Consider the following 26,129-nt stretch of genomic DNA (forward strand, 5'->3'; position numbering starts at 1 on the left):
AGTATGATAGCGTAACATCACCTTTCTCTTTTTTTATTTGTCTTTCGTTTGGGGGAGGGGGGGCGTGTGAATTCTTGAGCTACTGTCTATAAAACAAGAATTTATTACTATTTATGTATTGCTACTACCATTTTATATTGATTTGTGTTGGCCTCTCAGTGCTTTTTTATGAATAAAAGTGTGAAACACGTTATAAAGAATGATTTCGTATTCAAATTGCTTACGACTAGTCACCGGTTGCGTTTGGCCATCAATGGCTGGTTCATTGCACTATTAAAAAACGACTTTATTATTAAAGTAATTGTTTTTATATTTTTTTCGTTTGAATAAATGCCTGACAAGCTTAAGAAACACTGTTGCGGACGAAAAAAGTTTGATCACATTTCGAGTGGAAATATGAGAAGGTTGGGCTAACTCAGCTTCCGGTCAGTGTCACTCGCAAAACAAGTACAGTATTTAAAAACAAAATTTAAGTAGAATATAAAAAAATGAACAAATAGCTAAATAGACGAATAAATAACTAGATAAACGAATAAATAATAAATACATGGATAAGCTTGTGGCAATTGTGACGTAAACCGCTCCCCCGGAAGTGATTAGCGGCCAGCCGTTTGCAATTGCACTTTACGTTCTCAGCTGTGCGATTTTTGTTTTCTTTTCATGACTACTTTCATAGTCAACGTTTGCTTTGTGTACAATTCAACGATGAAACAGAAGAAAATGAATCTGGAGTACCAGGAGAAATATTTGTACACTTTGAAACGAGAGCTGTGCAAAAGTGTAGTGACGTCTCCTCGAAGGTAGGCGATTATTTTACTTTTCCCACAAACTTCCACTTGATTTTTTCTGGCTGTCGTTTAAAATGCGCGGTGTGAAATTATTCCCATTAACTTCACGGTTGCATTATACGATACAATAAAAATGCTTTTCACTGTCTTTTAAAATCAAAGATCTGAGCCTTTAATTTATTTTCCGATTTTTTAAAGGGGTTCAACTTGACTTTGTCTGTGCTTGATTGAATTATTGGAATGTCGACCTTATAAATACGGGATGTGACAAAAATTGTCAATAATAATTCATCACCATATTAAAGTGCATTTAAATAGCTTTCAATTATGTATAGATTATTGTTCTATGACAAATAATAAAGAAATAATGGAATTTTTAATTTTCGAAATATGAGGGGATTTTCTGCCCTGTAGTACACACAGTTAAACCGAATTCTTTATTACAGTTTAAACTATCATAACTTTCTTAATTTTTGACAGATCTTAACGAGTAAGGTACCATTGGAAAACTAAACAAGAACAGAAAACACAAGAACAAATTCAAAATATAAGTTAGCAAATACCAACGATCGAATGCAGGCAGATTTTCGTCAGAAATCCAAAATGGCTGTCACTGAATACTAGGAAAGAAAATTGTGAGCTCTAGAAATATATATGCTAATGCTTCTTTTTGCTTGAAACCTGGCAGTTATGGAGAAAAATATATATTCTACCACTTCTATGAGTTATAAAAATACAACTTACTCACCTTCATAAATTGTAGTTTATTATTATTATTATTATTATAGAGTGTTGAACTCCATTATCATTGAAATCTTTCATTCATCAACAAACATGAATATTTTCCTGGCAAGGCCTTGGATCTCCCATTTTTATCAAGATCGGCGATATCTTCTCTGTTGCTATCGCTTTGATCGCCCCCGACGACCCACCGATGACCCACCTGGAGCTGATTTTTTTCTTACCTTGACAACAATCAGCCAGAGTATTTTTTTATATCTTTTTTTTTGTCCGGTTGTCTGTGCTATTTCCACAAAAAAAAAGGCATCACAAAAGCCGGCGTGATGTGTTTCTAGTCCTCAAGCCACACAAAAGGCCAGGGATAAATGGAAGCCCACCTCCCTTCATTCAAGCCACAATGTCCATCCTCATGGTGATGAATTCAGCTGCTTTCGTGTTAAAAACTGGCTGACGGTCATCAAGACTGCGTTTGTGATACAGAAGATCAATCAGGAAAGCAATGAGATAACAAAAAGGGGAAACAAATTGTCATATTCTGTCCAACTCTAATTCGAATTTTCATTGCCACTGTAATTGTATTATTTGTCCCCCCCAACCGTGTATTGCCATTATTGTCTCTCCCCTTTTTTTATTTATTTACGTACAGTATTTGTTTCTATTTATTTGTTTTTTTTTTTACATTTACCCAAATGTGGTTGTAATTTTGGAAATTTATTTATTTATATATAAAATATAATTTTCGCATTTTGTTCTTAATTTTATTATTTATTTTTTTATATAAATAAATCAAAGTCATTGATTTATTTATACATATAATAATTATTTTTTTATATTCACGCAAATGTGTTTGTAATGTTGGAAAGTCATTTATGTATTGATATACATATAATTATTTAGTTATTTTTATTATTTTTTTAATATCCACGCAAATGTGTTTGTAATGTTGGAAAGTCATTTATTTATTTCAATATAATTAGTTAATTTATTTATTAGATTTATTTTATTATTTTCTTTACTTCCACACAAATGTGTTTGTAATGTTGGAAAGTCATTTATTTATATACATATAATTATTTAATAACGTTTTTTAATATCCACACAAATGTGTTTCTAATGTCCGAAAGTTATTTATTTATTTACCTATATGCCTATTTATTTATTTAAATATCATTATTTAATTTATTTATTATATTTATTTTATTATTTTCTTTACATCCACGCAAATATGTTTTTTAATGTCGCAAAGTCATTTATGTATTTATTTTATATAAGTATCATGATTTAATTAGTTATTGATTTTTTTATTTTTTTTTTTACATCCCTGCAAATGTATTTGTAATTATGGAAAGTTGACCAAGCTAAGAATTTGGTGTTTACATTTAGGAGTCATTGCATTCATTTTACATGAAGTTGGGGTACATTTGACCAAAATAAAATGTCCTCTTTTATGTGCGTCTTCATCCAGTTCTATTTGGCCGCGTTTGAGGGCCGCCATTGAAGAGAAGTTTGGCACCCCCCGCCCCCTTCCACGTGACGTGAAGTGAAAAGACAAATAATACCGGTAAGAATCAATAACACAGAGGTGGGGTGGGGGACATCTGAAAGCAAAATAATTATTTCAATAGCAAAATCCAATTCGGGTGAGTATCTGTTGTTGAAGAAGCCAAAACGCAACAACAACAACAACAACGGGATTTCATGGAATCTTCTTACGCGGAGGAAAAACACCATTTGGGATTAGCTTTTGTAATTCCACATGTAAAACGCCGCCATCCTGATTAGATCTCATGCGATTTATTTTAGGGACATCCCATATGGTGTCAAAGTCAAGGCCCCGGGGGCCAAATGTGGCCCGCCACATCATTTTATTCGGCCCGTGAAAGAAAATCAACATACATATAATTATTTTATTTAGTTTTTTAATATCCACGCTAATGTGTTTGTATTGTTGGAAAGTCATTAATTAATTTGTCTATAAATATAATTAGTTAATTTATTGATTATATTTATTTTATTATTTTCTTTACTTCCACGCAATTATGTTTGTAATGTTGGAAAGTCATTTATTTATATACATCTAATTATTTTTTTGTAAATATCCACGCAAATGTGTTTGTAATGTTGGAAAGTCATGAATTAATGTATATAAATATAATTAATTTATTTATCACATTAATTTTATTATTTCCTTTACTTCCACGCAAATATGTTTACTGTAAAATATGATTGATTTGGCAGTTTTGGCGTGTTGCTGCATTTATCCCGAAAAGATAACAAAAATTACGACAAAAGGCAAATGTAGCCATGCTAGGCTTAGCGAAAAATGCAGATCCGCATTTTAACTCATTGGCTGCTATTCCCGAATTTGTTCACGTTTTTGGTTTTTCTTGCGGGGGAGGGTGCTGTTAAAGCGCTGGTCAGACCTCTTTTTCCCTTCCACGAGGGGGCAGCATTTGGCTTTTGTCCATGTTATCGCTTTGTAACAGCTTCAGGTGTTGTTAAAGCGCTATATAAATAAATATGGATGTATTGTATTTTGTATAGATGCCCCCATTTCAAGCTCAGATAACTCCAGATCCATATAACTTAGGAATTAACTAGGTTTTTTTTTCAATGAAAGAAGAACGTCCATGGTTTCTTATGCTGCGTATTCTTTTTTTTTACGGTCGCCCCCATTTCAAACTCTGATAACTCTAGATCCATGTAATTTAGGAAATAAGTTTTTTTCTGATGAAAGAAGAGCGTCTAAGGTTTCCTATGCTGCGTTTGTTTATGTAGTCTTAAAATGAAATGTATTTTTATTAAAAAAAAAAAAATTTATGGCCGTCCCCATTTCAAATTTGGATAACTCCAGATCCATAGAATTTAGGAATTAACTAGTTTTTTTTTCTGATGAAAGAAGAGCGTCTAAGGTTTAATGTTTATGTAGTCTTATAACTCAATATCCTGCAATTGGAGTGAAAATGACAAAAACCCTGGCACTGGAGTGGATACATTTTTGCATATCGTCTGGCAGTGAAGGAGTTAAAAAAATCCACTGCTGGAACTACTTTTTGCTTTTAAGAAAGATGCACTTTGATGCAATCCGTTTTCCCGCTTTAATCTTGATCTCCGCCGCTATTTGCGAGCTCTTGTCGCGCCATCTCATCGCCATGTCATATCTTTCAACACTCATGTTTTTTTGTCGCGTGCACGCCCTGGCGTTAACGGGGTCAACCCATTCAAAAAGCCGACGTGTAATCCAGATTGATACATCGCGGATTAATGGAAAATGTTGTCCTCGAAAGCCGCCGTTTTTTTGGGACTGGAAATATAAACAGATGAGCGTATGCGTAAATAAAACAACTTTATTCCTTGTGTGTTCTACATACTTGGCAATAAAGATGATTCTGATTTATTATACTGTTTATTTCTTTAATTACAATACAATAGCATATTTATTATACATAAAATGAGGTATATTTTGTGTAGTTTTAAGTCTTATTTAATAGAAAATAATGTTTTATGGGGACCTGGGAACGGATTATTCTCATTTTAATGGTTTCCTATGGGAAATAAATGTTTGGATGACACACTTTTCGTATTATTGTTGTTCTTATTATATGAGCGACGTATTTGTGTGATGAACGTCTGAAAATCAGGGTGACCAAACGGCAATTGTGAGGAACATTAAATATGAAAATAAAAAATCTCCACTCGACTGGGCTCTCCAATGTTTAATTTCACTTCCAACATTTCCTTAAATTTGTTTGAGCATCTGTCGGGAATGCCGATGTACCGCCTCCACGAAAGCGCCCACGTTCTCCGGGTCCATGTCGGGATAAAGGCCGTGGCCGAGATTAGCGATGTAGCCTCTCGTGCCGAATCCTTCCAGCATGTTCTTCACGATGTCCGAAATACGTTCCTGGGGGGGGGGGGGGGTTCCAATGACAACATAAGTACATTTGGGATTTCGCAAAGGGGGGGCCCAGATTTGGTGTGGGGGTGGGGGGGGGGGCAACCTTAGTGGACGTTCTTTACATATAACGGCAATTAATTGAAATATATTTAAGCTATTCTGTCGTTCACATTTGTTTTTTTTCCGTTTAATTTCAGCTATCTTAAGCATGTATTTAGATTCAACACTAAGTACTGTATTTATTCGAGTATAACGCGTAAAAATTTCTAACTAAAAAATAACTCCGTTTGGGTGCGCGTTATAAACGAGGCCTGGGAAAAAAATTCTCAGACATATTTACTGTTTCCCATTTTGGATTTATAACCGTTAACTATCTGTTATGTCATGAATATAGCTGGCTAAATAGCTATCTATTAGCTATGTATTTAGCTATGTAGCTAGCTATTTAGCTAGCTAAGTCTATTATTGTTATTATTATTTATTATTATTAGCTATCTATTAGCTAGCTAGCTGGCTTTCTATCTATTTGAGTTACTTCCGGTTTGAATGAACACTGGCGCATGTGGCTGCCGCTGCTCACCCACAGAAAAAAACTTATCCTGTGACTGTAAAGTGACCGTGAGAGTTTTGAAAGGCACTTAGAAATGAAATGCATTATTATTATTATTGTTATTATTATTATTAAAAGTGAGTAGCCAAGCTTCTGACGTAACCTTCGAGGCCACAGGTGTCAAAGTGAAGGCCCGGGGGCCAAATCTGGCCCGCCACATCATTTTATTCAGCCCGCGAAAGCAAATCAAACTTGTGAAATTCCATGCTCATCTATCGAGCTAGCTAGCGAGTGAGCTAGCTAGTTTTCTTTCTATTCAGCTAGTTGGCTAATCCCTTACATTATTATTATTATAAAATAAAACGAGCATTAAAAAATGGCTGTGCGTTTGTGGTGAGGTCGAAAATAGTTGCTGCCGAATTTTTTAAACGTGACGTTTTCTCGTGATTAATTTCCATAATTTATGCTTCCCCACAAATGCATCATTTCGAGTTAATGACAAGTAGTTTGCTTTTTTTTTTTTTACCTTGGGAGCGTAAAGTGCGCACGGGTCCATGTTTCCCTGAAGGCTGACTTTCCCTCCTGTCCGTTCGCTAAATTGGAAAACACACACACACACACACACACACACACACATTTTTGTATATGATAGGCTAGGAGTACTTAGGTTCAATGTGATTATTTTTTTTAATGAAAAAAAAGAATTAAATTTCGGACGTTGGCATTCTGTTGACCAAACGCTGTATACACGTTTAAATAATTGTGTGTGTGTTACCGTGCTAAACGTGGATCAATAGTCCAGTCAAGGCCAACCACTTCGTAATGAGACTGAGACAGGGCTTCCAGAGCATAATGGGCATCCTTTGCAAAAACAATCTACAAACGTAAACAAAGAACACAGTCGCAAACAAAGAATACAGTCTTGAACAATTTAGAGAAGGTGCAACGGTTGGGGCAATGCCGCCCTCTATTGGCGAAAGTAAATAATGACATGTTGGGCAATTCTGGAGAAAACAATGAGAACAGAAACAAAGCATTGCAAACAAAAAAGAGGACAGTTCGGAGAAAAGACGCTGAATTTCAAGCACGGGTGGCAAAATCAAGGCCCGGGGGACCAAATCTGGCCCGCCACATCATTTTATTGAGCAGCTCGCGAATGCTAGCTCGCGATGCTAGCTAAAGTCCGAAGCAAAATTTCAAACCGTCGTTTGTAAACCACAATAACAGTCATTATTTTTGTCCTTCAAATTTGAAAGAGTAGTTATACATGACTTTGTTGTGCGCTCTATATGTAATTAAACGCTCTAACGGCTTCCCCAAATTCAAAATGGCCGCCGAGAGGACACGGTCACTACAATATGACCTGCGGCAAAAAAATGACTTTGACACCCGTCAATATAAAGCATGAAGTCAATAATTTTCACACGCCAAGGGAAGAAAAGTGAACCGCTGTCGTTTTCTCACCATGGGGACTTCCCGGCGTGCCTCTTTGAGTTTTTCTTTGACGCGGCGAGCGATGTCGTGAAGATAAGGCAGAGAGAAGGTTTCAAACTCGGATGGTCCCAAGATGCCGGCGTGGGACTCGAACACCTGCAAAGCCTGCACGATACCACTCAGTCACAAGTGGGAGAAAAGGATGATAATAATAATAATACATTTCATTTCTAAGCGCCTTTCAAAACTCTCAAGGTCACTTTACAGTCACAGGATCAGTTTTTCTGTGGGTGAGCAGCGGCAGCCACACGTGCAAGCGACCTGGAATAACTCAAATAGATAGAAAGCTAGCTAGCTAGCTAATAGATAGCTAAAGGATAGCTAGCTAGATAGCTAACCAGCCAGCCAGATAGCTATATAACCAATAGATAGCTAGCCAGCCAAATAGGTAATAGATAGACAGCTAAATATCTAGCTAGCTTGATAGCTAATATAAATGGTGGAGCAGTTTGGGAAAACTGAAGAGGATAACGAATTAATAATAATAATAATAATAATAATAATAATACATTTGATTTCTAAGCGCCTTTCAAAACTCTCAAGGTCACTTTACAGTCACAGGATAAGTTTTTCTGTGGGTGAGCAGCGACAGCCACACGCGCCAGCGTTCACTCAACCCGGAATAACTCAAATAAATAAAAAGCTAGCTAGCTAGCTAATAGATATCTCATAGATAGCCAGCCAGAAAGCTAGTCAATAGATAGCCAGCTAATAGATAGCTAGCCAGGTGGATAGCCAGCCAGCTCATAGATAGCCAGCTATCTGGATAGATAGCTAACAGATAGCCAAGTACATAGTGCCCTGAATCTCCAGCAAAACATGCTAACTATGTTAAAATGCTACATGTCGAATGTCTGACCTGAGCTCCCGCCGCCACCTGGCCCAGCAGGTACTCCACGATCACGTCTGTGAGCATCTTGAGCAGCAGGTGGCTAGCGTCGGGATGGCGATACAGCCAACGTTTAGCCTTGGAGTGAGTGTTGGACCCGCCGCCCTCTATCATATAAGACATGAGCGTCCACTGTTAAAGGAAAACGTAAAGCCGTTACGGACTGGAATGGCGACCAGTCAAGCCTTTCCGGACTTTTCTACGGAACCTCACCGGCGCTCCCGTGAATCCGATCAGTGGAACTTTGCCCTCCATCTTGTGTCGGGTTAGCGTGATAGCTCGGAAAACGTAACCCAGTTCTTTGGTGATGTCCACTTTGGAGCGGAGACGCTGCAGGTCTTCTGGTTCCTTTAGAGGGTCAGGGAATGTGGGACCTTTGCCTGGTACCATCTGGACTTCCATCCCCATGGCCTGGAGGGAGAAGGAATGGCGCATTTATCTTATTTTCTATCCGTGGGATCGTTTTATCAAGCCGGAGCAGAGACATAAAAATATGAAAAACCGTATTTTTCGGTGTATAAGGCGCATTCAAAAGCCTTGATTTTCTTCCAAAGATGACCCAGCGCACATCCTTTTTTGATCTACTATGCTGCATTAGCTAGCTGGCTAGCTACATAGCTAGCTGTCCATTTGCTGTACCTGTTTACTGTACAGTTAATTTATAAATGTTATACCTTTTAGTGTCATTTTTATCATTTTATATTTCATATTATCGAAAACTGTACCTGTAATGTATACACACGGCTTCCCACGCATGCTCGCTGTTGAAAAATGGCTTTCCCTACTAACGGCCAGAAGAGGTCGCCCGACACACACGCTCAAACTCAGGCGGACGTCGAAGGAAAAAAAAGCAGTGTGCAGTGCTACAGGAGATGTTGCCGAGACGGTATCTGCACCGTAACTACTACTGTATTGAGTGTAGTCACGCAGTAGATTGCTGTGCTAGTGTGTGACATGCTGGCTGGCCAAAATTGTAGTACGCGTAGAATTAAAAAAAAAAAAAGGTCTGGCGGTCGTAAGTACAGGTGGTCGTAACTCAGCCGGTCGTAACTCGGATGTTACCTGTCTATGGAAAAAAGTTTGAAAGTTGCCTTATACACACACCGGTAAAATACGGTAATCAAATCAATTTACCTGTGGAACGACGAGGATGTCCGAAAAGATGATGGCGGCATCAAACGAAAAACGCCTCAAAGGCTAAAAGACATTAAAATCGAAATTAGACATCATGACAGATAACACACACACCCCCAACCCTCAGTTGGTTCCAAAAGCTCGGATTGACCCAGTGGAATAAAGGTCAAAGTTCAGTTACCTGAAATAGCGTTCAACTAACCAATCAAATGTCACTTAGTCAGCCGGTTGAAGCATAACGGGAAGCGCTTCGAGGTGAAACACAAAGTATATAGAGCGCACAACAAATTATTAAATGACTAGTTTTCAAATTTGAAGTAATAAATAATGACTGTTATTGTGGTTTATATATGACAATTTGAATTTTTTTGTTGGTACTTTAGCTCGCATCATGAAATTTCACGTTAGGTTTGCTCTCGCGGGCCGAATAAAAAGGTGTGGTGGGCTAGATTTGGCCCCCGGGCCGTGACTTTGACACCAGTGGTCTGAGGTTTCTATTGCTGTATTGAATGTTTATGCAGTCTTAAAACTCAATATTATGTCAGCCTACATAAAAAAAAATATGTTAATCATATTTATAGAACTGTCACGAAAGGAAAAAAAAAAACTTTTAGAGTTCTTTCTTTCCTTTCCTCTTCCTTTCATAACTTTGCTGCTGTGTTACTTCCGAGTAGAGTGAACGCTGGCGCGAATGGCTGCCGCTGCTCACCCCCACAAAAAAATAATAATCCTGTGACTGTAAAGTGTCCTTGAGAGTTTTGAAAGGTGCTCATAAATGAAATGTATTATTACTATTATTATTATTATTATTATTATTACCTGTAACGTAAGCTCACAGCAGGCGTCCGGTGAGCGACAGGTCTCAAAAAAGTCCTTCCCTGCCCGGAACTCACGAAACTCTGCAAATGGAAACAAATTCGACTCATCAAAATGGATGCTGCATCGTTGAACCAGTTACAGTGATACCTCGGTTTATGAACCCCTTGCTTTACGAACTTTTCGGTTTACGAACGTTAAATTTATGAAAATTTTACCTTGGCATACAAACTATTTTTCGGGATGCACACGGAGCTGCCACAATGTGTCGTTCGCGAATGAGCCCGTTCTCCTTACAAGAAAATGGCAGCCGGCTTGTTTTGGTCCTCTAATCCCCGCCCCCAGTCATCGATTAAAGCCACGTGATTGGTCAAGAACGCAGCAGTAAGGGGAGGTGGTTTAAACATTAAAAAGACAAGCAGACGACAGTGAGAGAGTTTCCACTTTGATAGTGCAAAGGCAGAGTGTAGACATCAATCAGGCTCCCCAAATAACCCGCACAAGCCATCTGTACACTTGATGCAAAAAGCTATCAACCCAGCTAAACAGAACACAAGTGATGAGGAACTAGGTAAAATGATGGCAGAGAAAGCACCTACAAGTAATCATTCCTCAAGATGGTGAAAGAAGAAGGTTCCTCATCAAGTGTTTAATGCTGATGAAAGCGGCCGCTCCATTGCATCAAGCCATTAATGACCATCACAAAGGTTAATAAAATGACTTCATTATACAGTAGTTTATTTTTCTTTAATTATAATACCATAGCACATTTATTACACGTAAAATAAGGTATATTTTGTGTAGTTTTAAGGCTTAGAAAATTCGAAAATTATGTTTTATGGGGACCTGGGAACGGATTATTCTCATTTTAATGGTTTCCTATGGGAAATGAATTTTTGGGATACACACTTTTCACCTTACACACTCTATCTGGGAACCAATTGAGTTCGTAAGCCAAGGTATCACTGTGTCTGGTTAGCAGGATAGCAAAGTCCCCTTGTCCCCCCTTTGTCCCCCTTATACCAGGTAGATATCGTCCAGCTTGTCTCATGCACCAGACGGGAACATGCTCGGTTTGTTCGCCTCGAGCGGCTCGTAGGAACGTGTCGTTCTGGAGTTGAGGAAAGTCTTTGGGTCTGGAAGGGAACGTCACAATGTTTGCTGTTACAAAATGGCTCCCAACCACCACGCCCCTCCCCATTTTGAAACAATGTCTCAAGAGTTACGTTCAGCTATCTCAACTACATTCGTCCCACTCCCCATTAGTGGCAAGGACAGATAAGGCTTTTATCACCCCCCCCCCCCCATTACCCCTTACTACAACCGAGACAGTTGATTGACTGGCATGTCGTGCATCCCAAAGTTCCACTAGCTAGCTAATAGATAGCTAAGAAATCGCCCATAGATAGCTAGATAGCTAGAAGTAACTCAAATACATAGAAAGCTAGCTAGCTAGCTAAAAAATAGCTAAGAAATCACCCATAGATAGATCGCTAGATAACTATATGGCTAATCGATAGCTACACGTGTTACTTCAAAAAAATTACATGCATTATTATTATTATTAAAAATGTTCATATGTACCATTCTAATAATAATAATAAATTTCATTTTTCAGCGCCTTTCAAAACTCTCATGGTCACTTTACAGTCACAGGATCAGTTTTTCTGTGGGTGAGCAGCGGCAGCCAAACGCGCCAGCGTTCACTCAACCGGGAATAACTCAAATAGATCAAGTTAGCTAGCTAGCTAATAGATAACTAATAGCTAGCTAGCTAGTTAGACAGCTAATAAGATAGCAGATAGATAGATAGCAAGGTAGGTAGCTTCTTGATAGCTAGTTGTATTGTCATATGTGAATGGCAACCAGTTCAGGGTGTCCTCCACCTAAAAAAACATGTAATTTTTGGGGGGTCGTTTTTAACAATAAAAATAAGGATGATGTTTAAAAGCACTTGTAATAATCAGTATTTAGAGACGTTGAGCTCGGTTCTCAAATCTCGCAAATTAGTACACGTCATTGCATTATTTAGAACCAATAACCATCGGCAACAACCGCCAATGAGTTTAATTCGAAAGGCTTTTGTCAACAAATAACGTTGCGAAATCGAGCGATGTTTTCATAACAATAACAAACACGCAACGGCGCTATTGGCGATACGAGGGCGTCCAATCCAACCCGGACTACTCACAGGATAAATTCGTCCTTGCTCATGTCGGCCAATTTAGGAGAAAAAAACGATTTATCTTTGGGAAGATGTCAAGTAGAGAGCGCGCTTCACCTCGACTGACGCTTCTACTCGCTCAGTTTCCCACAGCAACTGTCACTTGCAGGGCGCGGCCATGTTGGAGTCACGTGACCAAAGCGGAAACGTTGTACACTTCAAAATAAAACGCATTGCTCGCAAGTACCAACGCATGTATAACACGTTATTAATAATAGAAATAAGTACAATGTTATGTGATCAATTGCTGAGTTTCAAATTTGAATTGCCGTTTTAATATACGTGGAAGTATATTATAATAAAAAGGAATATAAGACTGCAAGTGTTATAATAATAATACATTTATTTTACAAGCGCCTTTCAAAGCACCCAAGGATGCTTTACAATCAAAAAGAATAATGGAACAATAAACATACAACCTCATATTCCTACAAGCAGATTTATAATAATAATAATAATAATAATAATAAATGTCATTCATAAGCGCCTTTTAAAACTCTCAAGGTCACTTTAGTCACAGGGTACGTTTTTTTTCTGTGGGTAAGCAGCGGCAGCCAGCCATGCGCGCCAGCGTTCACTCAACCCGGTATAACTCAAATAGATAGCAAGCTAGCTAGCTAGCTAATAACTGGCCAGATCGCCAGCCAGCTAATCGATAGCCAGCTAGCCAGCGAGATAGTTAGCCAGCTAACAGATAGCTAGCCAGTTAGCTAGATAGCTATTGAGACAGTATGAATAGCTACGTGTACACAGTGTCATAAAAAAAAGTAGTAGTAGTAGCGTTACAAATATAGAAAATCACACGACTGAGGAAATGTAGTAATAATAATAATACATGTAATTTATAAGCGTCTTTCAAAACTCTCAAGGGCACTTTACAGTCATAGGATTTTTTTTTTTTTGTGTGTGGGTGAGCAGCGGCAGCCATTCGCGCCAGCGTTCACTCTCCCCGGAAGTAACACAGCTGCTGGAAAGCCAGCCACTCTAGTGGCGCCATCTTGAAGTAAAAAAAAAAAAAACAAATGTGACAACACAAAGACACAAAAAGTCATTCATTCCTCAGCACTTGCTGTACCCTCTTTGTGACACGAAGCAGTTCTGGATTACAAAGGAGAGAATGAAATTCCAGGTCAGTCATTGCCTCCCGACTGGACACTTTTTTGGGTTGTCTCAGAAGTATCAGCCACGTTGTGTTCGCCTCCCGACGACCTCTGTCAGTCGTGAAGAGCCAGTTTGGACCCGGCGGGACTCAATCCGGCCATGTCCGGTTAGCTATTCGTCTGCGCCGCTTCTCTTTGAGACGACGAGGAGGGCAAACTTTGGGTGTCGTTTGAATCTGTGAGCCAAAGACATTCCATTTTGTTACCGTCTCAATGCTATGGAAGAGCATTAGGGCCAGGATGTTCGCTTCACCCCATCGTAACATCACAATTCATTCTTTGGTGGATGCAAATGTCGAGAATGAGCAGCCAAAGACTTGAAGTGCAAAGCTCAAACGGAAGCACAAAGCGTGCAATAGCAGAGCTGACCACTAGGTGGTGACATTGCCACATGTTGTCACGCTTTAGTATTTGTTATTACTGTGATACCTTGGCTTACGAACTTAATTGGTTCCCAGACAGTGAGTAAGACGAAAAGTGTGTATCCCAAAAATGTTTTTCCCATAAGAAACCATTAAAATGAGAATAATCTGTTCCCAAGTCCCCATAAAACATAATTTTCACATTTTGTAAGGCTTAAAACTACACAAAACATACCTTATTCTATGTATAATAAATGTGCTATGGTATTATAATTAAAGAAATAAACTCTACTGTATAATAAAGTTGTTTTATTGACCTTTGTGATGGTCGTTGATGGCTTGATGGAATGGAGTGGCCGGTTTCATCAGCATTAAACACTTGATGAGGAATGTAGCCTTCTTTCACCATTTTGAGCAATGATCCATTGTAGGTGCTTTCTCTGCGATAATTTTATCTAGTTCCTCATCAATTGTGTTCTGTTTAGCTGGGTTGATAGCTTTTTGCATCAAGTGTACAGATGACTTGTGCGGGTCGTTTGTGGAGCCTGATTGATGGGATATTTTAACCTTGCAGTCTACACTCTGCTTTTGAACAATCAAAGTTGAAACGAGTCCAAATTCCACTGTTTTCTATCCATTTCATCACTCTGTCGTCTTCCTGTCTCTTTAATGTTTAACCCGCCCCCCTCACTGCTGCATTCTTGACCAATCACGTGGCTTTAATCGACGACTGGGGGCGGGGAATAGAGGACAAAAACAGCCGGCCGCCATTTTCTTGTTAGAACGGGCTCATTCGCCAACGACACATCACTCATTGTGGCAACTCCGTGTGTATCCCGAAAAATAGTTTGTATGCCAAGTTCTCAAGTAACTCAAATGTATTTGAGTTACTTCCGGGTTGAGTGAACGCTGGCGCGTGTGTCTGCCGCTGCTCACCCACAGAAAAACTTATCCTGGAACTGTAAAGTGACCTTGAGAGTGTTGAAAGGCACTTAGAAATGAAATTTATTATTATTATTATTATTATTATGTTTATTATTATGTTTATTATTATTAGTAGTAGCTTGTTATCCTCTTCAGTTTTCCCAAACTGCTCCACCATTTATATTAACTATCAAGCTAGCTAGCTATTTAGCTGTCTATCCATTAGCTATCTGGCTGGCTGGCTATCTGGCTAGCTATCTATTAGTTATATAGCGATCTGGCTGGCTGGTTAGCAATCTCGCTCTCTATCTTTTATTAGCTATATATTGTCTATCTATTACATAGCTAGCTTTCTATCTATTTGAGTTACTTCGGGGTTGAGTGAACACTGGCGCATGTGTCTGCCGCTGCTCACCCACATAAAAACTGATCCTGTGACCTTGAGATTTTTGAAAGGTGCTTATAAATGAAATGTATTGTAGTATTATTATTGTTCGTATTATATTCAGTTAGCATTATTATACAGCGCGCCGTCATGTTCCCTTCATCGCCATTGGGTGTCGCTGTCGTCACCCTTCCCCAAACCGTCTGTCAGTCTGTCTGGCGGGGATGAAGGGACGCTGCTTAGTGGAACGCGCGCACGCGCCGCCGTGCACACCCTCACCATCGAGACAGAACGCGAAAAAAGAGAGAAAAGAGAGAGAGAGACAGACGAGTAAGCGAGTTAGCTAGCTAGCTAGCTAGCGAGCGAACGAACTCTTGCCTTGCGCCTGTGCGCAGTGCTCCTGCCCGGCCGCTCCTTCCTTCCTTCCTTCCTTCCATCCTACCTCCCCCTCTCCTCCCTCCCTCCCCAACCGCTGGCTGCTTCCCTTTTCGGATGTTGGGAGCCCAAAAGACTTCCCGGATGGGATCGAGCGTGTTACCTGCTTTCAATTTGGGCAAAGAAAGGGAAGTGGAGGAAGAAGCCGTTCATCCATTACACCACCGCCGCCACCGCCCCCGAGGGAATTGATTTGACAGTAAGCAAGCGCTCCAATGTCATTGCAACCCCCCACCCCATTTCCTCGTTTCATTAATTCCACGCGCGTTTATTATTATTATTATCATTACTTAAAATAGCTACGAAGCGAGCTTTTGTCCGCCAGATGTTGCCGTTTGTTTGTCCTCACGTGCAAATTCGTGCCTGACGAGGCGTTTTTCGGGGCTGTGGCGGCGCGCTGGTATCGATCGTGGGTAGAAAATGGACCCCCCCCCCATCCCCACTACCTCCCCCCATTTCAACCAGTCGCACTCGCCATCAATTGCATCCGGGCTCTGATGCTAAATCTAAATGACTTTTTGAGATTGACCTCAATTTTGAGCGATATTGTAAGATTACAATGCGTGATAGTGGTTTAGACAGACACGCCCCCCCCCCCCCCCCCTTTGGGCATTTTAACCACGCGATATGTAGACGCACGAGAAGAAGTCAAGTGTCGTCGTGCGGTTGAATTGTGAGCCTTGAGGGTGGGGGGGGGGGGTGCACCTTCCATCCGGGGTCTGCCACCCCCCCCCCCCCCCCAGACTTTGCCATCCGCCAGTACAAGACCACTGTGCAAATATTATCACCCCCTCGGGCCGTTTGTCGGCCCCGCTGCGCAGTCATTCATCCATTCATTACCCACATGAGTGTTTCCTGGGGGGTGCGTGTAGCTCACATTTATAATAATAATCATAAATAATAATAATTAATACTTTTCATTTATGAGAAATTCATTGATCGTTATATATTGGCTGGAACGGGTGTCCAATGAAGGCATCTTGGCCCACATCTGGCATGCGACATTTCGGGGCCAAAAGCAGCAAATTGCTAATTGTCTTCAATTTAATAATAACAATAATAATAATAATATATTTCATTTAAGCGCCTTTCAAAACTCTCAAGGTCATTTTACAGTCACAGGATAAAAATTTTCTGTGGGTGAGCAGCGGCAGCCACACGCGCCAGTGTTCACTCAACCCCGAAGTAACTCAAATAGATAGAAAGCTAGCTAGCTAGCTAATGCATAGCAAATAAATAGCTAATAGATAGCCGACAGCTCACAGCCAGCCAGCTAGGCAGCTAATAGCCAGCCAGCTAGCTAACGGATAGCTAATAAATAGCTAATAGCCAGCTAGCTAGCTATTAGCTATCTATTGGAGTTTTGAAAGGCGCGTATACATTATATGTATTATTATTATTATAAATTCAGGGATGGCAATGAATGGGTTAAAATGGTGATGGGGGGGGTGCGTTTTGCCTTTTTATTGCCAGGAAATTGAATTGCAGGATGCTTTGGCAACAAGTGGCTGCCTTAACAGCAGCTCCCGTATTTTGTTTTTCTACTTCTTCCTTTCCTTTCTTCTTACTTTCATCACTTTGCTGCTTGCTGGGAAATGTCCATTTATTCCAATGCGACTAATCCAATCCAATACCAGAGGAGAGCGCCAAAGTGAAAAAAAAAAAAAAAAATGGCGGCCCGCGTGCCACGTGGTACTAGCATTGACTGATGATTTGCGGGTGGAATTTGACAAGGTTATTGTAACTGCGAAAAAAAATGATCGAAGTATTGTATTTGAAGTGATCGAAAAGAGCAGCGGAAAAAGTAACGCTTGCTTATTTCTTGCTTTTTTTAAAAAAAAATCTGTAATGGCGGCGTTTGTCAACGCAAGCATGTGTAGGAAGTTCGCTTTTTTTTGGCTAGCGCGCCGCGACATTGTCTGCGTTTTAAAAGCCTTTTTTTTCATTGACACGCCGAGCTGCTGAAGCGCCAGTCGCTAATCCGCTCATTGTTTGTCTTCACCGTTTGCTCAGCATTCTGGTGCGCCCATTCAGCCGTGCGGCGCGTCACATTGCATTCGCCGGTGTTGTCATCGTCCACGCGACCGATACGTTCAACGCGCTAAATCAATAATGACGCAAATAAAATAAAAGCGCCGTTCGAAATATGCGGTTGAAAAGTCGGGCTTGGTTTTCCGGTACTAGCTTGAGATTGACAGCGGTAAAAAAAATAGTTCCGTAAATCGCGCTAAATTTTTTTTTTTTTTTTTTTAACTTAAAATCAATCAATTTTTCATCATGCATGATTCCGACTTGGTCTTGATTTCATTCCCTGGTGCTTTCTACTATTTTTGTGACTGCTTTATCTGGCAGTCCCGAATAAAATGACGTGGCGGGCCAGATTTGGCCCCCGGGCCTTCACTTGAACAGCCTTTTCAAACTAAATGACTTTTCAACTTGCATTCATCTGACACTAAGTGGACGGTGGCCGTAATGGACAACATTTGTGAGAACGCGGCATTCGATTCCCCGCTGTGTGTTTTGTCGAGGAGAAATAGCGAGCCGAACAACAAATGTAAGCGTGAAGTTGCTTTTAATTTGAAAATCCCGGGTGCTTTCAGACAACAAAGGCACAGATGACTGACCGGTGAAGCCAAAACAGCGCGACGACTTTTAATGAGGTGACGGGGGAACCCTGAGCCCAAACACAAAACAATGTCCTTTTTCCGACGTAGCCCAATATGATCGGAAACATTTTTTTTCTTCGCTTTTGGTGATGAATTGTGTCTTTTTTTTCCCGAATCTCTCTGGTCTCAGACTGCGCTGGTGAGCTTAAACGGTCAAAAGATTAAGCTAGCAATTCCTCATGTCAATCATCGCGGGGGGGGAGATTACATCTCTTTGGAAATCATTTTTCAAATATCCTCACATGACAAAGGGGAAAGAGAGACAACAATTGTTATGCTACGGTAATCTCTAGCGCCACTTCACGTTTTGCGGGTTTTATACTGTATACATAAAAAAAAATAAGGTGGCGGTTGTCTGCTGATAAATAAACCAAGAATAAATAAATAAATGAAAAAGGAGATACATGTAGTTGAAAAAAATACATGAAACAGATAAATAGGTAAATTGTTAATAAAAATAAATAAAGTCATTAATACATGAATAAATACATAAATAAATACATAAATAAATACACAAATAAATGAATAAATAAATGAATAAATACATGAATAAATACACGAATAAATACACAAATAAATACATAAATAAATACACACAGAAAATGAAACAGATAAATAGGTAAATTGTTAATAAAAATAAATAAAGTCATTAATACATGAATAAATACACAAATAAATACATAAATAAATACATGAATAAATACATGAATAAATAAGTACACCAATAAGTAAATAAATAAGTAAAGGATAAATAATCAACAAATAATAATAAATGGATAAATAAATAAATGAAAAAGGAGATACATGTAGTTGAAAAAATAAATGAAACAGATAGATAAATAGGTAAATTGATAATAAAAATAAATACATAAATACACTAAATTCACGAATAAATACACAAATAAATTCACGAATAAATACACAAATAAATACACAAATAAATAAATACATGAATAAATACATGAATAAATAAGTACACCAATAAGTAAATAAATAAGTAAAGGATGAATAATCAACAAATAATAATAAATAATAAATGGATAAATAAATAAATGAAAAAGGGGATAGATACATGTAGTTGAAAAAATAAATGAAACAGATAGATAAATAGGTAAATTGATAATAAAAAATAAATACATGACTAAATACACAAATTCACGAATAAATACACAAATAAATACATAAATAAAACACAAATACATACATAAATAAATACACAAATACGAATAAATACACGAATAAATACATAAATAAATACTCAAATAAATGCACAAATAAATACATGAATAAATAAATGAACAAATACATGAATAAATAAGTACACCAATAAGTAAATAAATAAGTAAAAGATGAATAATCAACAAATAATAATAAATAATAAATGGATAAATAAATGAAAAAAGAGATACATAGTTGAATAAATAAATAAAACAGACAGTTAAATAGGTAAATTGATAATAAATAAATACATGACTAAATACATAAATAAATACACAAATACATACATAAATAAATACATAAATGGATAAATAAGTAAATACATAAATGGATATATAAGTACATACATAAATGGATAAATAAATAAATAAATACATGGATAAATAAACAGAAACATAATTGAATAAATAAATAAATAAATAATTGATACAAAAAAATAAATACGTGCATAAATAAATAAATGGAGAAAGAAACAGATACATAGTTGAATAGATAAATAAAACAGATAGATGAATGGGTAAATTGATAATAAATATATAAATAAATAAATACACAGAAACATAATTAAAGAAATAAATTAAAAATTGATAAAAAATAAATAAGTCGATAAATAAATAAATGGATAAAGAAACATACATAGTTGAATAAATAAATAAAACAGATACATTGGTAAATTGATAATAAATAAATACATACATGGATAAATAAACAAACATAATTGAATAAATAAATTAGAAATTGATAAAAAATAAATACCTGGATGAATAAATGGATAAAGAAACAGATTCATAGTTGAGTAAATAAATAAAAGAGATAGATAAATGGGTAAATTCATAATAAATAAATAAATACATAAACAAACAAATAAATAAATACATTTAAAAAAAATACATAAATAAATACTTACATGAACACACAAATAAATACATAAATGGATAAATAGATATAGTTGAACAAACAAACAAATGCACAAATAAATGCATAAATACATACATAAATACATGAATAAATACATAAATGAATAAATAAATACATACATAAATACAGACCTAAATACACGAATAAATACACAAATAAATATGTGATAAATACATAAATAAATACCGATTTTAAAGATATTGGTACCCATATATGCATAGATGAAAATTCCTAAGGGGGGGGTGAGCAAATCCTCCTTTTTTTGTGGGTGGCGCCAGTCCCCATTTAGCGCTGAAAAAGGAGCTATTAGTGTACAGTATATACATATCCAAGCTTATCTTTGAGTCAACTAAAGCCGTCGGGCGTAATCCATATTCAAAGTCTTGTCTCTAGCTGCCCCCCCCGTAACCCAGTTGCGGCGGCTCTTATTGGGGGGAAAGCTGCTTTGTACTGGTCACTGGTAGAAAGGGGTTTTGGCTACGCTCGACCCATATTTGGGGTCGAGCGGGCCGGGTGGGTGTTTATTATCCTCGCTTTGCTCTTTGCTTGATTTCCAATGAAAACGCTGGCTTTATTTGGCCTGCAAATGTATTGTAATTTTTCACGCATCGCAAAAAAAAAAAAGATATACATATTGATGTATGTCCATCACAATGGAAAGGGTTAACAATCTATAGCGAGCCGAGTTTGAGACTTTAGGTAACAAAATGGCGCTTGACATGCTAGATTCGCTCTATCGGGCCGAATGAAATGATGTGGCGGGCCTGGTTTGGCCCTCGGGCCTTGAATTGGACACCAGTGATATAAGGGATGATCTAGCTATCTGAATAGAAAGAGAGCTAGCTAACTCGCTCACTCGCTAGCTCAATAGATGAGCCAACACAAATAACCCACACAAGCCATCTGTACAATTTGAAGAGAAAAGACAAGCAACGAAGCAGCTATTAATGAAGTTTCTAGTGCACAGGTGTCAAAGTCAAGGCCCACGGGCCAAATCCGGCCCGCCACATCAATTTTTTCGGCCCGCGAAAGCAAATCAAACAGTTTATTTCTTTAATTAAAATACAATAGCACATTTATTATACATAAAATAAAGTATATTTTATGTAGTTTTAAGGGTTATTTAGTAGAAAATTATGTTTTATGGGGACCTGGGAACGGATTATTCTCATTATAATGGTTTCCTATGGGAAATTAATGTTTGCAATACTCACTTTTCGCTTTACACACACTTTCCGGTAACCAATTAAGTTCATAAGCCAAGGTATCACTGGATATGTAATAATCATAACGACCCCCAGAGGGAACGGTAACTACAATGTGGCGCGCCCGTCCCGTTGTTGTCACCCTTCGCCGGACACGGAAAAAAAATAGTGAAAGGGAAAATAGGTCAAGTGGAGAGAAGCGGGCGATCGAGATAGCGAGAGAGAAAATATCCAGTGGCACGTGGGGGTCACAACCGACGGAACGGGTTTGGGGGGGGGGGGGGGGGTTGGACTGTTGCCATCTCATGCCGACGGCGGCCCCCCCACGCGTCGACACGCATGTGTCAAATCCCTCATGACGAGTCTTTCATCAGCGCGTCTGAGGCGGCGGCGGCGACGCATCAGGATTACCAGATGCGGATGATGTTCCGTGTCCTCCCACTGGCGCTTTGATCTGCCATCCCCGTCTGGGTCCAGCTAATAGATAGCTAACTCGAAAGCTAACTCGAAAGCTAGCAAGCCAATAGTTAGCTAGCTAAATAGCTAACAGATATCTAGCTAGATAGCCAGACAGTTAAGACATAGCAGCCACACGCACCAGCGTTCACTCAACCCGGAATAACTCAAATAGATAGAAAGCTCGCTAGCCATATAGCTAACAGATGGCTAGTTAGATAGCCAGCCAGCCAGCTATTATTATTATTATTATTATTATACATTTCATTTCTAAGCGCCTTTCAAAACTCTCAAGGTCACTTTACAGTCACAGGATAAGTTTTTGTGTAGGTGAGCAGCGGCAGCCACACGCGCCAGCGTTCACTCAACCCGGAAGTAACTCAAATAGATAGAAAGCGAGTCAGCTAATAGATAGCTAATAGCTAGCCAGCACTTTAGAGATTACCTGTCAGTGTTGGGTTTTCTCAGTAGTTTCTTTCCATAGCTAGCTACCTAGCTATCTATTTGCTATCTAGTTACTATATTAGCTATCTGGTTGGCTAGCGAGCTATCTATAATATATTTCATTTCTAAGCGCCTTTCAAAACTCTCAAGGTCACAGTCACAGGATGAAGTTTTTCTGTGGGTGAGCAGCGGCAGCCACACGCGTAAGTGTTCACTCAACCCGGAAGTAACTCAAATAGATAGAAAGCTAGCTAGCCCGCTAGTAGATAGTTAATAGATAGCCAACAACCCGGAATAACTCAAATAGAGAGAACCTTCTTAAAATATCATTCACATCAGTCTGTGATTCAGATATTTTTAGGCCAGCAGAGAAGGCCTTGCAGGCCTTAATGGTCCGCCACTGCTAAAAAAAATATTGAAATAATTCCTACCTACTGCCTCTCTCTGAATCATCCATTTTTAGGACCCACGTGTTGATGGCAATGACTCGAGGGGCCGTCTGCGCTAACCGGCTAGCGGCGTCGTATGACTAAAATTTGCACCCCCTTTTTGCCTTGTTTTTTTTTTCTAGGAGTGATGCCAGTGCCCCAAGTGTCGTCTGACACCGCCGCCGCCGCCGCCATGTTGAGCCCCGTCCTCAACGCCTCCAACGGAGACGGATCCGAGTCGGAAAGCACCTCCGCCATTTTGGCTTCTGTCAAGGAACAGGTACGAACCGCTTCGACGTCACAGAAATGAAGTTTACAATGTGGTTTTGACTACCCCGGTGCGCTCTCACGCTCAAAGTAGGCGTTTAGCACCGCAGGCTGTCAAAGTGAGTCTCCCGCCGTCTGCCGAACAAGATACGCTGCTTTATATTTGATGAGTCTTCGTCGTATGGAGAGCATGATTATTTCATTTCAGCCAATGAGCAAGGAGAATGAATCAGTAACGCGCGCACCCTCCGAACCAGGATTCCAATCTTATTGAACTACTAAATGTGTATGGATTGCTATCTAGCTAGCTAGTTATTAGCTATACAGCTATCTAGCTGGCTAGCTGGCTATTTATTACAATAATAATAATAATACATTTCATTTATTATTCAAAATTCTCAAGGACACTTTACAGTAGCTCTCTATTGGCTAGCTAGCTAGCTTTCTATCTATTTGAGTTATTTCCGCTGACGCGTGTGGCTGCCGCTGCTCAACCACAGGAAAACGTATCTTGTGAGTGTAAAGTGACCTTGAGATTTGAAAGGCGCTTATAAATGAAATGTGTTATTATTATTATTATTATTATTATTATTATTATTATTATTATTATTATTATTATTATTATATCTCGTTGCTTCCTTGCAATTGGAACTACCGTATTTTCTGGTGTATAAGGCGCACCCCCAATGAATGATGTATTTGCATTTTTTTTCCGTATATAAGGTGCACCGGGCTATAAGGCGCACTTTCAATGAATGAAAAGTTTTCCAAATATAATATCTAAATATTGAAAAGTTTTCCAAATATGAGACGCACCGGAGCAATCAATGGTGTACACTACAGTGATACCTTGGCTACGTGGTTCCCAGACAGTGTGTAAGGCGAAAAGTGTGTATCCCAAAAATTAATTTCCCATAGGAAACCATTAAAATGAGAATAATCCGTTCCCAGGTCACCGTAAAACATAATTTTCTCATTTTCTAAGGCTTAAAACTACACAAAATATACCTTATTTTATGTATAATAAGTGTGCTATGGTATTATAATTAAAGAAATAAACTGTACGTAAGGACACATTGTAGCAGTCCTTCCATCACGTCAATGCATTTTGCTGGACTTTGTTTGGTCTAAAAACTTTGTGTAGGACCAAAAAGAGGCAGAAGAGGGCGACAAAGCTCTGTGTAAGGAATTAATCAGGAAACGGGCTGATTAATTCCTTCCACGGAGCTTTGTCGCCATTTTCTGTCTCTTTTTGGTGCTACATTTCCCGCCCCCAGATACCTCAAAATGAGACTGAAGGACTTCTTTAATCGATTGCAAACATGTATGCTTTCCTCTTCAGAACTATTTGAATCATATTCATAACTGGATGAGTTACAAGAAAGCATCTTCTCCCAATCTGAAGCCATTGTTTTGATTCTCCAGCAAGGCAAGACGTCTTGGGGTGACATCACGAACAAGGGGGCGGGACCTTCTGAAACTGGCCACTTCCTGGTTCTTTTTTTTTTTTGCACATTTTGGACACTTTACGTCTTTATTTTTATTGGTGTTTTGTATTTGACTAAAAATATCATCCTGCGTGTTTTGAGTATTTTAGATGCTATCAAACGTTTTTCTGATGTCGCTTAAGAAACAAAAAAGTGATTGTCCTTTATGCTAGCGGCTAGTAGCGTATTCAATAAGGCGATGGGTTGATAAGCTGTCAATTGCGTTATCGTGTCACACCTCCATTTTAACTCATTCGCTGCCATTCCCGCATTTGTTTGTTTTTTTTTCTTGCTGATCAAGCGCTGGTCAGACCTCTGCCAATGTTTTTGCCTTCTACGAGGGGGCAGCATTTGCCTTTTGGGGACATAAATGGGGGTGCATCAGTAGGAGGGCCCTTTGTGATGCAATGTCGCATGAATAACGAACGCCACTGGGCTTCCAAATGCTCTGTTGCCATGGGGACCTTTGTGCCTCGCTGAACACTGTGTGTGTGTGTGTGTGTGTGTGTGTGTGTGTGTGTGTGTGTGTGTGTGTGTGTGTGTGTGTGTGTGTGTGTGTGTGTGTGTGTGTGTGAACACGCACGATCGCTGGCCCCCATGGAGAGGGTGATAAAGAGACATGGAGAAAGGCGAGAGAAGGCTCAAGTGACACTTGTAGCCTCTCTCGCTCGCCCTTGTGCATGCCTCTCTCTCTCTCTCTCTCTCTCTCTCTCTCTCTCTCTCTCTCTCTCTCTCTCTCTCTCTCTCTCTTCCTCTCTCTCTCTTTTCTCTCTCTCTCTCACTCTTGCTCTGTCTCTCTCGCTCTTTCTCTCTCTCTGTCTCTCTCTCACTCTTGCTCTCTCGCTCCCTCTCTGTGTTTCTCTCTTGCTCTCTGTCACTCTTTCTCTCTCTTTTCTCTCTCTTTCTTTCTCTTTCTCTCTCTCACTCTCTATTTCCCTCTCTTTTTTCTCTCCCTCTCTTTTTCAACAGTTCTCTCTCTCTCTATCTTTCTCTCTGTTTTTCTCTCTTTCTCTCTCTTCCTCTTTCTCTTTTTTCTCTCTTTCTCTCTGTCTCTCTTTCTCTCTTTTCTGTCTCTCATTCTCTCTCTTTCTTTCTCTCTCTTCCTCTTTTTTCTCTCTCTCTTTCTCTCTCTATCTCTCTCTTTCTTTCTCTTCCTCTTTTTTCTCTCTTTCTCTCTCTTTTCTCTCTCTCTCTTTTCTCTCTCGGTCTCTCTCTATCTATCTATCTATCTATCTATCTA

General features: G+C 39.0%; 2 protein-coding genes across 8 annotated transcripts in view; one reads left to right on the top strand and one right to left on the bottom strand.

Annotated features, from left to right (window-relative positions):
- Window positions 1-612: 612 nt before the first annotated feature.
- Window positions 613-26,129, top strand: part of ctnnd2b (catenin delta 2b) — a 62,335-nt gene continuing 36,818 nt past the window's right edge. For 6 of the 7 annotated variants that reach the window (XM_089007819.1, XM_089007822.1, XM_089007825.1 and 3 more), the window contains exons 1-3: window positions 613-800; window positions 2,995-3,090; window positions 23,279-23,415. In XM_089007819.1, coding sequence (XP_088863945.1) covers window positions 23,284-23,415 — 132 coding nt within the window. In that variant the 5' untranslated portion in view covers window positions 613-800; window positions 2,995-3,090; window positions 23,279-23,283. Of the gene's footprint in view, window positions 801-2,994; window positions 3,091-15,588; window positions 16,000-23,278; window positions 23,416-26,129 lie in introns of those variants that run through there. The other variant, XM_089007821.1, reaches the window with a different exon arrangement.
- On the bottom strand, window positions 5,231-12,662 carry urod (uroporphyrinogen decarboxylase). The gene is made up of 10 exons (XM_089007828.1): window positions 12,502-12,662; window positions 11,334-11,446; window positions 10,314-10,393; window positions 9,495-9,557; window positions 8,574-8,771; window positions 8,331-8,492; window positions 7,442-7,576; window positions 6,753-6,853; window positions 6,504-6,570; window positions 5,231-5,433 (listed from the first exon to the last, which is right to left on the bottom strand). The coding sequence occupies exons 1-10, from the start codon at window positions 12,522-12,524 to the stop codon at window positions 5,269-5,271; spliced, it is 1,107 nt and encodes a 368-aa protein (XP_088863954.1). The 5' UTR covers window positions 12,525-12,662; the 3' UTR covers window positions 5,231-5,268.

Source organism: Hippocampus bargibanti, linkage group LG11 (genome assembly GCF_051943395.1).
Source record: "Hippocampus bargibanti isolate YZ-2025 linkage group LG11, ASM5194339v1, whole genome shotgun sequence".
Taxonomy (NCBI): Eukaryota; Metazoa; Chordata; class Actinopteri; order Syngnathiformes; family Syngnathidae; genus Hippocampus; species Hippocampus bargibanti.

Coding starts and splice junctions, on each gene's coding strand:
- urod (XM_089007828.1), bottom strand. CDS start 12,524: ATGAGCAAGGACGAATTTATCCT. Junction 11,447..12,501: donor AGCAAGGACGAATTTATCCT/GTGAGTAGTCCG, acceptor GTTCCCTTCCAG/ACCCAAAGACTTTCCTCAAC. Junction 6,854..7,441: donor CACGCCGGGAAGTCCCCATG/GTGAGAAAACGA, acceptor TTACGTTTGTAG/ATTGTTTTTGCAAAGGATGC.